This window comes from Hypomesus nipponensis, chromosome 9 (genome assembly GCF_054491055.1).
Source record: "Hypomesus nipponensis isolate SF chromosome 9, ASM5449105v1, whole genome shotgun sequence".
Lineage (NCBI taxonomy): Eukaryota > Metazoa > Chordata > Actinopteri > Osmeriformes > Osmeridae > Hypomesus > Hypomesus nipponensis.
The window spans coordinates 17,101,754-17,118,489 of NC_140369.1; the positions used below are offsets into that span (position 1 = coordinate 17,101,754).

At 43.4% G+C, this 16,736-nt stretch overlaps 4 protein-coding genes across 9 annotated transcripts in view; 2 read left to right on the forward strand and 2 right to left on the reverse strand.

Moving 5' to 3' along the window:
- Positions 1 to 8,142, reverse strand: part of iars1 (isoleucyl-tRNA synthetase 1) — a 31,241-nt gene extending 23,099 nt beyond the window's left edge. For both annotated transcript variants that reach the window (XR_014766603.1, XM_084705311.1), the window contains exons 1-11: positions 8,040 to 8,142; positions 7,353 to 7,476; positions 7,034 to 7,190; positions 6,406 to 6,525; positions 6,203 to 6,285; positions 5,829 to 5,946; positions 5,378 to 5,525; positions 3,547 to 3,634; positions 2,399 to 2,462; positions 2,106 to 2,201; positions 806 to 928 (exon numbers count right to left, since the gene is read on the reverse strand). Coding sequence is in view for 1 of the 2 variants with exons in the window: in XM_084705311.1 (XP_084561437.1) it covers positions 806 to 928; positions 2,106 to 2,201; positions 2,399 to 2,462; positions 3,547 to 3,634; positions 5,378 to 5,525; positions 5,829 to 5,946; positions 6,203 to 6,285; positions 6,406 to 6,525; positions 7,034 to 7,190; positions 7,353 to 7,471 (1,116 nt within the window). In the remaining variant the exon portion in view is untranslated. The remainder of the gene's footprint in view (positions 1 to 805; positions 929 to 2,105; positions 2,202 to 2,398; positions 2,463 to 3,546; positions 3,635 to 5,377; positions 5,526 to 5,828; positions 5,947 to 6,202; positions 6,286 to 6,405; positions 6,526 to 7,033; positions 7,191 to 7,352; positions 7,477 to 8,039) is intronic.
- A 109-nt stretch (positions 8,143 to 8,251) lies between these two features.
- LOC146273271 (troponin C, slow skeletal and cardiac muscles-like) lies at positions 8,252 to 10,535 on the forward strand. Of its 5 annotated transcripts, XM_084704387.1 has the most exons (8): positions 8,252 to 8,451; positions 8,594 to 8,727; positions 8,812 to 8,844; positions 9,438 to 9,468; positions 9,595 to 9,741; positions 9,849 to 9,969; positions 10,085 to 10,221; positions 10,309 to 10,535. In XM_084704387.1, exons 3-8 carry the CDS (start codon positions 8,821 to 8,823, stop codon positions 10,332 to 10,334), a joined length of 486 nt encoding a protein of 161 aa, XP_084560513.1. In that variant the 5' UTR covers positions 8,252 to 8,451; positions 8,594 to 8,727; positions 8,812 to 8,820; the 3' UTR covers positions 10,335 to 10,535. The 5 variants fall into 5 exon arrangements, with proteins under 5 accessions (XP_084560513.1, XP_084560512.1, XP_084560514.1 ...); XM_084704386.1 differs by having other exon boundaries at positions 8,252 to 8,727; XM_084704388.1 differs by lacking the exon at positions 8,594 to 8,727 and having other exon boundaries at positions 8,252 to 8,541.
- Positions 10,536 to 11,470: 935 nt separating this feature from the next.
- Positions 11,471 to 13,468, forward strand: LOC146273272 (troponin C, slow skeletal and cardiac muscles-like). Its single transcript, XM_084704385.1, has 6 exons — positions 11,471 to 11,603; positions 12,476 to 12,506; positions 12,632 to 12,778; positions 12,886 to 13,000; positions 13,122 to 13,258; positions 13,344 to 13,468. The coding sequence occupies exons 1-6, from the start codon at positions 11,580 to 11,582 to the stop codon at positions 13,373 to 13,375; spliced, it is 486 nt and encodes a 161-aa protein (XP_084560511.1). The 5' UTR covers positions 11,471 to 11,579; the 3' UTR covers positions 13,376 to 13,468.
- A 795-nt stretch (positions 13,469 to 14,263) lies between these two features.
- On the reverse strand, positions 14,264 to 16,248 carry rpl29 (ribosomal protein L29). The gene is made up of 4 exons (XM_084704391.1): positions 16,157 to 16,248; positions 15,601 to 15,652; positions 15,373 to 15,437; positions 14,264 to 14,453 (listed from the first exon to the last, which is right to left on the reverse strand). Exons 2-4 carry the CDS (start codon positions 15,635 to 15,637, stop codon positions 14,343 to 14,345), a joined length of 213 nt encoding a protein of 70 aa, XP_084560517.1. The 5' UTR covers positions 15,638 to 15,652; positions 16,157 to 16,248; the 3' UTR covers positions 14,264 to 14,342.
- Positions 16,249 to 16,736: the final 488 nt, after the last annotated feature.

Genomic DNA, 16,736 nt, shown 5'->3' on the forward strand with positions numbered 1-16,736 from the left:
TACTCCCGGCTGGACGCTACGCTGCACCAGCTCGGGGAGGGGAGCGACGACGCACGCTTGAAAAGCTTGTCACCCGATCTGGCACGGGTCTTTGTGAAAAGCTCGGAGTCGCTCCGAACCAAGCGTCCTCAACGTGTGCTTCGTCAGGCATACAGTCGTCGAGGAGCACAACTATTTGAGGTTGTCTATCGAAGGTAACTGTCCTTCCGTTCGAAACCTAGGAGGTTTAAACCTCTAGGTTAGACCTAAGTCTACCACCAGAGAGGTAATTATTGGTGGTGGCTGGCTGGCTGGCAGACTGGCTGGCTGGGAGAACAGCAGCTATTACACTCTGTAATTCAGAGTGGAGTTCACCCGTGTCTGGGCTGGTAACAGATCAGCTGGCTGGCGTCAGCAGACACAGGTGCCACCTGGGAGCCTGGGGAGGCTAGAGACTGTGGAGCAGCCCTGTAATGAGGCTGGGGTGGAGGGAGCGCAGGCAGGCTGTCCTGGGGGCCGGGTGACAGAGGGTGGCTCTTTCATCCTCTCTCTCTCTCTCTCTGTATCTTGTTCTCCCTCCCTCCCTCCCCCCCCTTTCCCTCTCCCTCTCCCTCTCCCCCTCCCCCTCCCCCTCCCCTTCTATTTTGCTCTCCATTCCTCTCCCGCTGTTTTTTGTATCTCCCTCTGTCTCTCTGCCCCCCCTTCTATTTCTTGCTCTCGATCTCTCTCTCTCTCTCCTCCCAACTTAAAACAATTAAGTGGACGACAGACTTGCATTGAAAACAAAGGCCCTCCTGATTGAAATTAATCTTAGATGTACACTTACCTTCACATATTGTCCTGCAAAGTCAGTGACCTCAGCAGTGAAGCATCCGGAAGCATCCACAGGGCAGATAGGAGCATCATCCCTCTGGATAATTTTGAATTCCATGCAGACCCTATAATCGTCCTGGAGACAGAGAAAGCCCATTAATGTTAACTTGTTAATGTTAATCATCAACCTAAGTTCCCAGAGTAAAATTATATATCCTGCAAAAATGCACTTCATTGACTCTGGGGCTGTTTTTTGAAGTTGTGTGAAAAAAAGACTTTGAGAACATTGACTCAACTGTCACAGGGCATCTTGAGGCTTGGCAGACATTTTCTAACCGCGATGGATGAAAATGCCTCCGCTTTCTCTTTCATCTCATAAATAAATACGCTGACACAGTCAGCAAGGCAAATGCGCACACACACTGACCTAATATATTATCAAGTGTGTGTTAGAACTCTTAGTTTATAGATACACCAGAATCCCATAACATGATGCTGGTAATACTAATGGAAGCCTGGTCAACCTGTTTTGTAGGATAGCTCTCTACGAAGTGCTCTAGCACTTTCTATAGCTCTCTGTCAGTTTGTCAGTCCCTGTAAGTCTGTAAGTATTATTATGATATTATTATACTTATATTATTATTATATTAGCTTTATTATTCTCTCTCCCTGTGTCTCTCTCCCTGTGTCGCTCTCCCTGTGTCGCTCTCCCTGTGTCGCTCTCCCTGTGTCGCTCTCCCTCCGTCTCTCTCCCTGTGTCGCTCTCCCTGTGTCGCTCTCCCTGTGTCGCTCTCCCTGTGTCGCTCTCCCTCCGTCTCTCTCATCCTGTTTCTGTCTCTCTCCATCTCCAAGCTCCCAGCAGCGAGCAGCCTCTCTCCTTGACAAGGACCTCCGCAGCAGACAGGGTGCCCTGTGATGAGAGCGACCCGGCCCCAGGCAGTGTCTCCGCTGGCACTAACTAGAACAGCACTCTCCAGGAGCACTGCTGCAGGAGCACTGCTGCGGGAGCTCTGCTGCAGCACAACATCCAGGAGAAGGGGAAGCGTTCTAGAGCTTTCCAGAGCACCAGCTCCAGACAGGAAGCATGTAGGCTGACACTAAGTGTATTCTCAAAGCTTCTGTCTGGCAGAGCGCAACACCTTTACCGTTGGCAGCGGTCACATTCATTTCTATCGCAGATTTTTTTTATTTTTTACAACCTGACGAATCCTCCATTTTTAGGCAAGTGGTCGACGAGCAGTTTCCTCGTTCGATGGTACGTCTCTACAGAAGCATTTGGGCTCAGCGAAACGCAGCGGCGCGGGGAAACTCACAGCTCCGAAGTAGGGGGCCTGGTGGACCACCCCCGTCCCCTCCTCCTCTCTGACGTAGTTGTCCGTCACCACGGAGTAGGCCCCTTTGTCCTGGCACTGCAGGGACGGGAGGGGGCACCGAGACCACAGTGAAAACACAACATCAACTATGGGGCTGATGAGTGGAGGAAGTGAGGTTAAACATTGAGCCTGCCGCTGCCTGGTAGCAACAGGTCGGTCACCGGTGAGGGGTTGAAGGTCAGCGCATGGATGTACGCGGTCATTAGGACCTGGGATGAGGGTGACGTTCTCACCTTGGTGGAGAAGTAATCAAACAGGGGCTTGTATTTCTTCCCTTTCAGAGTCTTCCCAGGGAATCTGAAAAAACGCACACGCACAAAGAAACGGAACAAAAAAAACAATCAACTTTTCCTTCAAACACTGTTCCACTAGGATTGTTTAAATCCCCATTATTTCTAGCCCTGGTAGACTCCAATGCTTTAATAGCCCTTGGACCTAGTTTGACTGGGATGTGAACGGACATACCTCACTTAATCTGTTACCCCCATTTCTCCCTGCTCCAATACTAGCCAGTGAGCTGTGTAATAAGGAATGTCTTTCCAGTGAGTACAGACTAACTCAACTCCTGATGAGAAGACTCCTTCCATCACTGAGGTGCATTCCAACAACCAAACTCTGGAACGTCTGCCATTGCCCATCGCTCATTCGAGAACACCTGATTATCTTCAAGAAATTGCAATTGGACAGTCAAATTCACGTTTTCGAGGCCTTTAAAGCCATGCTCACTAGCTTGACATGATGTCAGAAGTCCGTTATGAACCGGTCATATGTATTGATCTCAACCATCGGTATATGACACTCATTTGATTTGACAAATTCTCACGACATTGGCTTCCTATACCAAAGGAATCGTTGGCTACCAAACTCTTTTCCAAATGGATAAAACATGGTGCTCCTCCTACACACACGCCTATCTTTGATCCCCTCTCCAGAGCACCGAGAATCCCAAGGAACAGCAACCCAACCCAGAGCGATACTGATCGATACTCGGTCCAGGAATGCGTCTAGATATAATCCCTCGGTGTGCTTCTGTTCGTGTCACTTATCTCCCCTCTCCAGGGAGACTGGCTTGGAACAGGGACGTCACCAGGTATACAGACACACACGCTGAGAGAACAACGCCTAAAACGTCCAACCAACGACAGATAACGATCCACACTGGATTGGACGGAATAACCCGTCAATGAGCAACGTCTGACTTTCATTCAAATGCAGTGGGGGGTGGGGGTGGGGGTGGGGGGTTAAAACGGCGGTGGACATTCTGGACTGAGCCTTAAAAGGAGAGGGGCGCGGAAAGGGTTCTGAGGACTCACTTGTCGAGGATTGTAAAGGGTTCTGAGGACTCACTTGTCGAGGATTGTAAAGGGTTCTGAGGACTCACTTGTCGAGGATGGTGTATTCGTCCTCCGCCTTGAAGAGTCCTCCCAGCCTTGCCTCCATCATGATGTAGACCTTCCCGGTGGCGTTGTCTGGGACACGGGGAGACGGCACCAAGCGCAGAGATGGGCAGACAGGGAGAGAGCAGCGTGAGAGGGACCTAAACTTGAAACATTCACGAGACATTTTCTAAGGACGTTTTCCCCTCAGAAGGGGACCGGCAGCCTCGGGAACAGCTGTCAAATGCTCTACCACTGACCTATACCAAAGAAGAGTACGGAAGCACAAGAGGCGACACTCTGATGTCGGTATAAGTTCTTTGGCTGTACCCAGGTGTATATCCCTATATGTATGTTCAGAGGTGCACAACCTGGACAAGCACATTTTAGAAGTGTTCCCAGTTGTCTTGGTTGTAAACCGAGATGGCCTATGGATAGAAAATAGGCCTCGTTTGATTCAAACACCAAAGACATCAAGGTCAGAGGACCAAAAAACACACATGCCCCCAGGTCTGTTCGACTCGGGGAAACACTGCTCTCTCCGACTGGGTTTCCTGTGCAAAAACCGTCGGTCGACGACTCTTAAATAATGCAGCGTTTCGATACCATTTAAAAAGGGCGAAAGCGGCTTCACGGCTCCAACCCTGGCCCGTGGGAGTGGAGGAGAGGCAGAGGAGGAAACGACAGAGGAGCCTTCTAATCAGACGTGAATAACGGGGCCTAAACCCAACCGCCCTGGAAGAGGAGGCTGTATCAATAAAACATGGCAGTTCCCCCTCAGCGGGACGAGAAATGATTTCTCAGCCCAGGCCGGCTGCTGCAGGCAGGCAGGCAGGGCTCTGATAGCATCGACGCAGAGAAAACTGGCAGAGGGGCAGTGAGAGAGAAAGAGGGTGGGAGGGAGGGAGGGAAAGACTGATGTAGGAGAGACAGAGAGAGAGTTCATTGGTATTCTAAGGCGCTCGTCCATGCAGCACGCCACAGACAGTGATGCGCGTGGCGCGCCGCCCGTGAGGCAACGCTGCCCCTGCAGCTCGCATCCGTTCACGACACGGACGCAGGAAAGTAGGTCACCTTTTTGAAATGCCAGCCATTTTCACAAAGATCCAAAGCTAAAGTCCAAAAAGAAAAGTAACAAAAATAACCCTCTCTGGAGTATTTGTCTTTATTTGAACAAGCAGCGGGGCTTTTTTAAGTGGCCTGATTTTGACAACGTCCATGTTTCACATTTCAGTCCCAGCTTTATGGGAGTTGAGGCCAAGTTAGCATCAAGATGGGTGATCATTTGCACCGAGAATTAAATGCAGCTCTGTTTACGACCTGTGATAGACTCATGGCAATCGGGTCTCAAATGATGATCCTGTAAGATCCTCACCGGATCCAGTGTTTGCATTTTACACTGCATGACGGTAAAACCAACCGAATCAGTTTTGTTTTTTTACTGGAATGTGTGATATTAATTAGGCTGGGATTTTAAGAAAAAGCTGAAAAGCACCAAGCTAAGCCCACGAACCCATCATCCCTGTGGGTCACCTCTGCCCTCCACCTGACATGTGATCCAACTAGCCCATGTACTTTGTGAACACTCACTACCCAAAACAGATAAACATGGGGAGTCAGATAGCTGAGCGGTTAGGGAATCGGGCTATTAATCAGAAGGTTGCTGGTTCGAAACCCAACTGTGCTAAATGACGTTGTGTCCTTGAGCAAGGCACTTTACCCTACTTGCCTCTGGGGAATGTCCCTGTACTTACTGTAAGTCCCTCTGGATAAGAGCGTCTGCTAAATGACTACATTTAATGAAAAATGACGTTCACAGAGGAATCTGTGTCTAACCTTTGACCTTGACGTACTGGAACTCAGGGTTGACACACAGAGCCAGGTTGCTGGGCAGAGTCCAGGGGGTGGTGGTCCAGGCGATGAGACACACGTTCTCGTCCTCCAGCAGGGGGAAGTTCACAATCACAGACGGGTCTTGGACATCCTGGGAGCAAGAAACCAAATAGCCGTGCTTAACTGGGTTACCTTTTACCGAGACACAATTCAGTGTCGATATAAGTGAATGAAAGACCACAGTCTGAGCTGAAGTGGAACAAAGTTAACAAGAAGCAATAACGACGTTCGGATTGTCGTCGATTTGTACACGTTTGAAGAAGTACGATTTGAAGAAGTACAAGCACAAGTGTGCGACTTCTGACAGTTCTTCCGAGGAGGAAGAACTTGTTGGACCGATATTCCTTCCTAATCAAACGACACCTCACTAAAGACACTGCATGGATGAGTCTACCTTGTAGTTCTGGTTGGATTCAAAGTTGGACAGGGGGGTGCTGCAGGCCGTAGAGTAGGGCATGACCTTCACCCCGCGGTAGACCAGACCCTTGTCATACAGCTGCTTGAAAACCCACCTGGATTAGGGGGGTGGGGGGCAACACAGAGGTGGTGGGCCATAATAGTATTTCAGATTATATTAAATCATCAGTATTACTGGAATATGAACCTGGGGCAAATACATCAATGTATCCCTAAAGTAAACATGACAATGATGGCAGGCAATGGACAATACACATAGGAGTCTCTCTAGGAAAGCTTCTAATACATACTGTACAATGCCCGGACAACCCCGGTCAACTCTCTAAAGTGCAAATTCTTATGTTCACTAACCAGACCGTTTCCATAAACCATGGGTAGAGAGTCTTGTAGTCATTCTTGAAGTCAATCCACCTGCCCATTCTTTTCACCGACGTCTGGGGGATAATACGGTCAAATTAGAGCAGCTTCGTTAATGGAAAGCATGCAGTGAGTATGTAGTAGGTTATGTCTCTTCACTATGAATCTCTTTATTCTCTAATGATAGAACTGCTCACCTCCCACTCGCCAGCATATCTCATGACGATTTTCCTGCACTGATTGTTGTACTCAGCAATACCCATCTTAGCCACATCCTCAGGTCCCTTGATATCCAGGGTCTTGTCGATCTCATATTCCTAGGGGTTATTAGATGACAGGAGCATTGAATCGCACAGATGGAATGACCTGGCATTGTCATTTGGAACTCGGGTCTCAGTTGAAATCACAGGACAGTAGAAGGAGCACAATATTTTCAGAGCTCTTTGCCTGACAGAGATCAGCTGTGCTGTTATCATTTGTAAGGAGCAGATGGAACTTCCAAACAGGTGAACCACCTCTTCCACATACGATAACAGCACTTGGGTAAGGACATGTTTCTGATCCATACAGTTGAGAATTATGGCTTTATGGCAATGGTTTAATATAGAGAATGCTATAAAAACCAAACTTGAATCCTATGGCAATGAACTAATTCAAGGAAACGCTACCATCCAAGAATTTAGCAACTCTTATATTTGCATTATGTAGAATACATCAATTGTTCATTCTAATTCTAGACGGGATATGCCATAGCCCACCACCCCTATTTGTAGGCAAACACAATCTGTATCTCCAATTACAATTAAAACTCAAATCGACCCTTACCACAGGTAACCCATGACAATCCCAGCCAAACCTGCGGTCTACATGGAAACCACTCTGGTGGGCAAACCTGGTGACAACGTCTTTAATGGTGCCAGCAAGGATGTGGCCGTAGTGGGGAAGGCCAGTGGCAAATGGTGGCCCATCATAAAAGGTATATCTGGATAGGGGGACAGAACCATTAGATGGGAAAACTGGACTTTGGTGTATGGTTTGCTTGGCATCCACAATTTGTACATTCATCTTCTGACCAGCAGAGACATCTCAGAATCTCATGTATAGTCATTCTGAAGTCATTCTTACTGACTGATTCACTACTTACTTTGGCCTGTTTTTGGATTGTTTCAGACATTCCTGAAAGCAATCTCTGTCCTTCCAGAACTGCAGAATGCGCTCCTCCTCAGACGGAAAGTTGATGGAATCAGGAACTGGCTCTACCATGGTCTCTGAAAATCAATCAGTCAATACAGTCTTTGAGTTTGAGCAAGATATATTCTATCTATGTGAAATGGACGAGAACTGAAATAGGAATTAAAACAATTTAGCTGAAGTACAACCCACTGTCACTTGCCAATAATTCACAAAGTTCCAAAGCTTTTGGACCCTAAATGTTTAACATTGACAGTACTTTAGAAAAACCGCACAGATCTGTGCAAATTTTACACAATATATTTTAGGTCCTGTTGAATGTCAATACCACATTCCAATTTATATTTACACTGTAGCTTTTTGCTATCTATAGGTATTGCTCATTTCCAATTCCGAGCTAGGAATGACGTATCTTTGGTATGGATCAGAATGGCTCTGGTCTAGCTAACTGTACTAGCTAATATGCAGTGAGCTAGCAGCTAACTAAATAGCCAGCAAGTCAATTTCAAGTTTTGAATGGCTACAGCACGTTCTCAAGGCATAACGTTCTTACGCACGCATGTGCCGATATATAAAAATGCTTAGCTATACTTAATAACTCTCAGATATGATGATTTCTATGTTAATTGAAGACACTCACATGTGTTGTCACCGGCTACCAATAGAGGGGCATAAAAAGGAAATGATGCAACTGAACGTAGCTAACGGATTGAACCTACGCCTCCATAAAAAATAAAAAGAACATTTCCGGTTGATTTCTGAAAACATTTCAAAATAAAGGTTTGAAGAGAAATTGTATTTATTGTTAATTTGGTGTCAAAAGTAAACTTTCTTTCCCAAAAAAGGAAGGAAGCGACAAAGAATATAAATAATATTAACCTGTATCATACAAAGTAAAACAAAAAGGTTTTTATATTGCTTGATTCAATGTTTACAATACAACAAAATTGGCAACTTATAAAAGCTATTTTACAATACAGACTGAAGTCACGGTTACATTAGCATCATTCAAAACTAAAGTAGAAAAGAATGTAGAGCGAAAACTAAAATAAGTAAGAATAAACATTTGGGGTTTGTTATATGAGTTCAAACTTGTCTAACAATAATTTGTTCTGGCTTGGGGAATAGTCATTACTCCATAGGTGAGAAGGTGTTATAGTAAAATAAAAATTTCTGTTTTTTTTACTGCCCCAGCTGCAGCAGCCGCCAACACACATCACAATTTCCCCAGAAATTGTACCCTCTCTAGTATTCAAATATACTTCAAATGTACTTCAAAACTAACGTTAATAAGAGCAGATTCCCACTGAAGATATGTTAAGTTTAAGGTAAGAGCACAGGCATCTTGTTGTAGTAGGGTTGACCCAGGTGTGAGTGATTGGGTGTGTGAGTGTGTGGTTGTTCTTTTTCAGATTCTCACTATGGATGAAATCTACAAAGCAGTAGTAAGTTAAACATTTTTTTGTTTGTCTCATTGCTTTTACTTGGGACTATCATTTAATTTCTGTTAAAATATGAGTTTATAGTGATATACTGTCAGATAACATTAGTGCTCGATTCAGTTTTCCTTCTGATACATATAAATGATGACAAGGTTGATAAACAAGGTTGTAAATAAGGCTTACAACAGCTACAGGTGACAATCCCCTCCCACAAAAGTATGAACGAGTGTGACATCTATTATTGCCAGGACATTCACTGCTGACCTTAAATGCATGACCAATGTGTGTATTGCATTACACGGTTTCCTTTGTATAGTCTGTGTTGAATCTAGCATTGAGCTCAGACTCTAGCACAAGCAGCTGTCGCTAATATTAATTCCTGGTAGCTTTATCAAGATTACATGTCATTGTTTTGCCAAAACCATTCGTGAGGAATAGTGTTCTTTATTAGAACTTTTATTGCCCTATTGTTTTCAGTGTATTATAGCTCTTACAGGATGACAAACGCGCATTCATCACTGAGAATGTCATTCTGATAGATGCATTTGAGTTGTACTGGCACATTTGTTTGAGTTTGTGTCACATCTTTCTCACAGGTAGAGCAGCTGACAGAGGAACAGAAACATGGTAAGACATGATATGTAGCACTCCTAGCTACTGTACAGTTCTACATCAACCTGAATTATCGGAAACACTAGTTAGATTTTCCTTCCCTGTCTGATAAGCAACAGCTATTTCTCCTGTGTGATGTAGAATTCCGTGCTGCGTTTGACATCTTCGTCCAGGATGCAGAGGACGGCTGCATCAGTACCAAGGAGCTGGGCAAGGTGATGAGGATGCTGGGCCAGAAGCCCACACCTGCAGAGCTGCTGGAGATGATCAAGGAAGTCGATGAGGATGGTAGCCTACTCACAGATGACATACACTGTATTATGTAACTAGAAATGAGGTTCAACAATATATCAAATGGTGTTTCTCATTGAAAGTCGAAAACGTCTTTGATGCAGGTAGTGGCACAGTGGACTTTGACAAGTGCCTAGTAATGATGAAGAGATGCATGAAGGATGACAGCAAAGGGAAGACTGAGGAGGAACTGGCTCCTCAGTCTGGCTTCGGAATGTTTGACAAGTACATTAGAAATGAAACTAGAACTTAAACATGAACCGATAACCTGGCAGTGCCCATCCTACTTGAAACTGCGATGATATGTCTAAGTTTTGTTTTCAAAATGTGTCATCTCCAGGAACAAAGATGGCTACATAGATCTGGAGGAATTGAGGATGATGCTTGACGCAACAGGCGAGGGCATCACTGAGGATGACCTGGAGGAACTGATGAGAGATGGAGATAAGAACAATGATGGGAGGATCGACTATGATGGTAAGATGAAGGTCAACAATTTAACGGTAGTGACCAGTCACTAATTTGCTTATTTGAAATGTTCAATCTTTTCTTTCTTCTCAACAGTTTTGGGATTTCATGAAAGAAGTTGAATAGAGAACACCAAAGTAAAACCAAATTCATTCATGTGTAATACCATAAGAGTCAAAGCTGTAATCCCTGAAATACTTTTATAAAGTAATTATGGCAACTTTGAGTCATGATTGTGTACATATTCACTAAAGCAGAGAGGAGACATTAGCAACTTCTCTGGTGACAGTAGATTACTTCTGAAATATTCAGACATGGTCTAAGCTTCCATGACCTCTCAATGCCCCGAGCTCATGTCAGAGAAAAGCTCCTTCAAAGTGTATAGCATAGCAGTTGTTACATGCATGGCTGGGGTCTAATGGCTATGGATAGAACAAGGTATGAGAAAGCAAAAAAAGTGGGTGGCTCAGTTTTAGACATGCTCGACTCAATATGTACGTTAATATTGAAGTTCAAACAATACTAATCACAAGGATGGAGAGACCAGTGTATAGACGATCAACTGTTTTCCTGCATTCCTTCTACCGTAATACCATTCAAATACCATTTACGGTTACGCAACAGGTCAATTGAAATAAGACATGAGTACTGGCTGTACAATAATCATACTCATTATTACGCTATTGGTGATTTGCAAGAGAATCAGTCTGCAGATAATTTATCACATGTGAATGTCCTGCCTGGGTGTATAAACCTAACTGAAGAGCCGCCTTAGGCAGAGTCAATGTTTACACTAACTGGGGACCAATTTAACTGCCCTAAGGCAAAAACTAAAATAAGTAAGAATAAACATTTGGGGTTTGTTATATGAGTTCAAACTTGTCTAACAATAATTTGTTCTGCCTTGGGGAATAGTCATTACTCCATAGGTGAGGAGGTGTTATAGTAAAAGAAAGATTTTTGTTTTTTTTACTGCCCCATCTGCAGCAGCCGCCAACACACATCACAATTTCCCCAGAAATTGTACCCTCTCTAGTATTCAAATATACTTCAAATGTACTTCAAACGTTAATTAGAGCAGTATCCCACTGAAGATATGTTAAGTTTAAGTTAAGAGCACATTTGTTGGTAAGATAATAAAAACAAGATGAGGGAAAAAAAGATAACAGTGATACAGTAATTCATGCTGTTCATTGTCATCCCATTTAAAAGGCCATAGGCTATTAGACTCGGAGGGTGGGGCTTTCCATGCATGAATTGTAGTATATAATGTCAGCACACAACCAGCATCTTGTTCTCGTAGGGTTGACCCAAGTGTGAGTGATTGGGTGTGTGAGTGTGTGGTTGTTCTTTTTCAGATTCTCACTATGGATGACATCTACAAAGCAGCAGTAAGTTGAACATTTTCCAGTTTGTCTCATTGCTTTTACCTGAGACTGCTTGTTCATTTCTGTTAAAATATGAGTTTATAGTCCACTTGCTATACTGTCTGATAACATTAGTGCTAGTTGAGTTGTCCTTAAATGATGACAAGGCTAGCGCTACGGCTGATCTTGTCCTGGAACAGATACCCCCGGGCCCCAAATGATCTTGGGATAAACCATCCAAACAAATGTGTTGCAGTACCCAGACCGTATTTACCAGGGGTTTTGACCAACGGTGACAGACCGTTTGTTGTAGATGTTACGACACATGAGTTTGTGTGCCAAAAGAGAAACGTTGTCCAGACTCAATTTTTCTTCTCATCGACATTCATTTAATACTGGCATTGGCTATACATTACATATCAAGATGGCTACACTTTCCTGCAGAATATGTAGACTGCTCTTATTTTGACTCTCATACATGCGCTGTAAATGCGTGCCCCCCTTTGAAAAAAATGCCCACCCATCTAATTCGTTCTGGAGCCGAGTCTGATCTAGCATTGAGCTCAGACTCTTGCACAAGCAGCTGTTTCTAATATTAATTCCTGGTAGCTTTATCAAGATTACTTCTCATTGTTTTGCCAAAACCATACGTGAGCAATAGTGGTCTTTATTAAAACTTTTATTGCCCTATTGTTTTCAGTGTAAATAGCTCTTATAAGATGACAAAACAAAGCACATGGTGCGGAAATGTGGATACTTCAGTGACAAGCATTCATCACTGAGAATGTCATTCTGATAGATGCATTTGAGTTGTACTTGCACATTTGTTTAAGTTTGTTAAGGTGTATAGTGATAGTCAACATGGGATTCAAGCTTGTGTCACATCTTTCTCACAGGTAGAGCAGCTGACAGAGGAACAGAAACATGGTAGGATATGATATGTAGCACTCCTAGCTACTGTACAGTTCTACAACATCAACCTGAATTATCGGAAACACTAGACTTTCCTTCCCTGTCTGAGAGGCAACAGCTATTTCTCCTGTGTGATGTAGAGTTCCGTGCTGCGTTTGACATCTTCGTCCAGGATGCAGAGGACGGCTGCATCAGTACCAAGGAGCTGGGCAAGGTGATGAGGATGCTGGGCCAGAAGCCCACACCTGCAGAGCTGCTGGAGATGATCAAGGAAGTCGATGAGGATGGTAGCCTACTCACAGATGACATACACTGTATTATGTAACAAGAAATGAGGTTCAACAATATATCAAATGGTGTTTCTCACTGACAGTTGAAAATGTATTTGATGCAGGTAGTGGCACAGTGGACTTTGACGAGTTCTTAGTCATGATGGTGAGATGCATGAAGGATGACAGCAAAGGGAAGACTGAGGAGGAACTGGCTGACCTCTTCAGAATGTTTGACAAGTACATTAGAAATGAAACTAGAACTTAAACATGAACCGCTATAACCTGGCAGTGACCATCCTACTTGAAACTGCAATGATACATATGTTTAAGTTCTGTTTTCTAAATGTGTCATCTCCAGGAACAAAGATGGCTACATAGATCTGGAGGAGTTGAGGATAATGCTTGACGCAACGGGCGAGGGCATCACTGAGGATGACCTGGAGGAACTGATGAGGGATGGAGATAAGAACAATGATGGGAGGATCGACTATGATGGTAAAATTAAGCCCAAAAATTAAATGGTAGTCACCAGTCACTAATTTGCCTATTTGAAATGTTCAATCTTTTCTTTCTTCTCCAGAGTTTTTGGATTTCATGAAAGGAGTTGAATAGAGAACACCAAAGAATATCTCAATTCATTCATGTGTAATACCATAAGAGTCAAATTTGTAATCCCTGAAATACTTTTATAAAGTAATTATGGCAACTTTGAGTCATAATTGTGTACATATTTACTAAAGCAGAGATGAGACATTAGCAACTTCTCTGGTGACAGTAGATCACTTCTGAAATATTCAGACATGGTCTAGGCTTCCATGACCTCTCAATGCCCTGAGCTCATGTCAGAGAAAAGCTCCTTCAAAGTGTATAGCATAGCAGTTGTTACATGCATGGCTGGGGTCTAATGGCTATGGATAGAACAAGGTATGAGAAAGCAAAAAAAGTGGGCGGCTCAGTTTTAGACATGCTCGACTCAATATGTACGTTAATATTGAAGTTCAAACAATACTAATCACAAGGATGGAGAGACCAGTGTATAGACGATCAACTGTTTTCCTGCATTCCTTCTAATGTAATACCATTCAAATACCATTTACGGTTACGCAACAGGTCAATTGAAACAAGACATGAGTACTGGCTGTACAATACTCAATATTATGTTATTGGTGATTTGCAAGAGACTCAGTCTGCAGATAATTTATCACATGTGAATGTCCTGCCTGGGTGTATAAACCGAACTGAAGAGCCGCCTTAGAGTCAATGTTTACACAAAGTGGGGATCAATTTAACAGCCCCGTTTGGAATGCAGTCATATTTGTTGCTCAGTGACTGTACAGGGCTGTCGCTTTGGGGAGGAGGAGCCCCGGAATGCAAGGGTCTGGAGCCACCAGTGCCTTTTAATAGCCTCCATACAACCTGGGCTATTCCTGCCTCTTATTCCTAAATCATGCCAAAGAATAATGACCTAAACAATACACCAGGAGATACAGAACATCCATGTTTCTTTTTTTAACAAAGCATAGCTTTATTGTGATGACAAAGTCTATGGAACAAGGACAAACAGGGATCCTCGAGCTGACTATTTAGGAGCCTCTGCCTTGGGGGCCACTGCTTTGGGGGCCACGGCCTTGGCACCCTTCTTGTTGTGTTTTTTGGCAAAACGCATGTTCCTCATGAACTTGGGGTCCACCTGCAAGAGAGGGCGTAAGTATATTAGGTGTATATCAGTGTGAGGCTCCATCTTAAAGGAGGTATTCTTCTAACACAACTAGATTTGACTAATCCCAATCAAACTGTAGTTCCCCTTGATGTTTCAATTCTGGCTTGAAACACTGGAAATCATAAAGTCGTTAGGCCATACAATACTAGTCTTGATCTTCATGCAGAAGTATATTTGATGACACTACTGATAAAACAACTGCTTGTTGACAACACTGTCTGAAGGCGAGGGACCACCCAATTTAGATTATTGGTGCGCACCCGGATGACTGACTTGTCATCAACTCAAGGGAGAAACACCAGGGTATAACAGACTTAACAAGATGTGAGAAAGGAACATATAACCCAGTTTAGAGCCATCTACAGTCCTTACACCTGGCGAAAAATACCTTAAATGTTATAACTACAAATGGAATCTATGACCAATAGTACCGATTTTAACAAACACCAACAACCAATCTTTTAAGTTCAGCAAGGGCAAAAACATTCAGGACAAACATACAAAACAACTTGTAGGAAAGGGGGGACTCATTCCATCACTGGTATGTGTCATTTGCTTTTTTACATGTGTCAGGGGCGTTCCTCCTGTCAACACTATGACAACTTCAATCAAGATATTTAGCATGACAAAGGATAACAAGGCCAATGCTACTACAAAGCACAATGGTAATGATGAGTACCTCGAATAACGGCATGGATAATATTTGCAGAAGATAAAATCATCTAAACTAGATTTTCTGAAGTTGAGCTAAATGCTATAAAAACAAGCTATAAAAACAGGCTTTCTACAACATTTCAATAAACTTTTCTTCATACAGCAGCTCACACGTTGCAACCAGTGCAAACACAAAATATTGGGAAAGGCATCCATTCGAAGGACTTATACATACCCCCTTCAGAGACTCGTATCGGTGAGAGGTGGGCTTCTTGATCCCGTTCCTGTGGGCTTTGCGGGCTAAGGAAACAAAAACAAGTCAGTTAGCTAACTGACAAGTCTTTCAGATTGCCAATTTCAAATTTTTGCTCCAGGTATGGTACTATGGCAGAACATGTTCTACATAAATGGGTAATATTTGGAATATAGCGTTGTCTTATAAGATAACCGTTCATTTACTCACACTGGTTGTGGGTTGTGTGATTCTTTGACTTTGCCATTGCAACTTCTGTGATCTGTGGAAACAGAAATTAAAGATGAGTATCTTGCTAGGTACTGAGAAACTTTACTGTGAATGCAGTGCGTTCGGTCACTTGCAACATAGCCAAGCTATCATCGTAGCTTGTAGCATCCATACTTCTACGAACTGGAAGTAGAGCAATGCTAGGTCGACACAGAACGATCTACTTATAAAATAACAGCATGGGATTTCTCCCACGTGTACTAATAAAAGCTGTTATGCAGCATAGGTTGACTTTAAAGTTCCTATCATTCGGCATGTTCATTCAGGCTGATGCATGTTTAGCTGACGCTTTTAGCCTATACTGCAGGACAGAAATGCAGGCAAGGCTAAATATTAAATTATTGCAAATCAGTGATAACGAATCATTAAATGTTTATACGGCTGGGTTGATAAAATGGCGTTATGTTGTACACATCGATTGAGAGATCTTACAGAAAACACAGAACGAAGGATTAATTCTGATTTAAAAGGTACTCAAAGGAGTGAAATCTATTACCTTCCACACGTACTAGACAACAACCGAAAGAGGAAGATACTTGCGTGACCCGGAAGAGAAATACCCAGCCTAGTTAAGGGGAAGGGTAAAGAACAATAAGTAGACACTGCCATCTATTGGATATTATTATGTCTTCGGGTGATGAGAGCCTGATATAAAAAATGTTCGACCCGTAGCGAATGTTGTCACTAAAGGGATCCAATATTGACCCTCCAAGCAAAAAGTAATCAGGTTTGCACTTAGCTTGCTCACTTTCAGCTCAATTCACTCGATATGAATCAGTTCAGATCAGGGGCGCCGCCCGGAATTAAATAAATAAATAAATAAATAAAATAAGTGTAGCTGTTCGTTTTTAATTTTTGGGGGGCCCCTGTCAGTCAGCCCTTGGAATTGTCCAAACTTTTTCCCCCTTTACGGCGCTCCTGGTTTAGATGGACAAGAAGCCATCTGACGATATTATTGTAATTCAACAGTACTATCCAGGAGGTGTCACTGTCTGACTACCTTATTTACAAAGGTATTCTTAATCATTATTAGTGTTTGACTGTGCGTGCATGCAGGTGTCTGTGTGTGTGTGAGC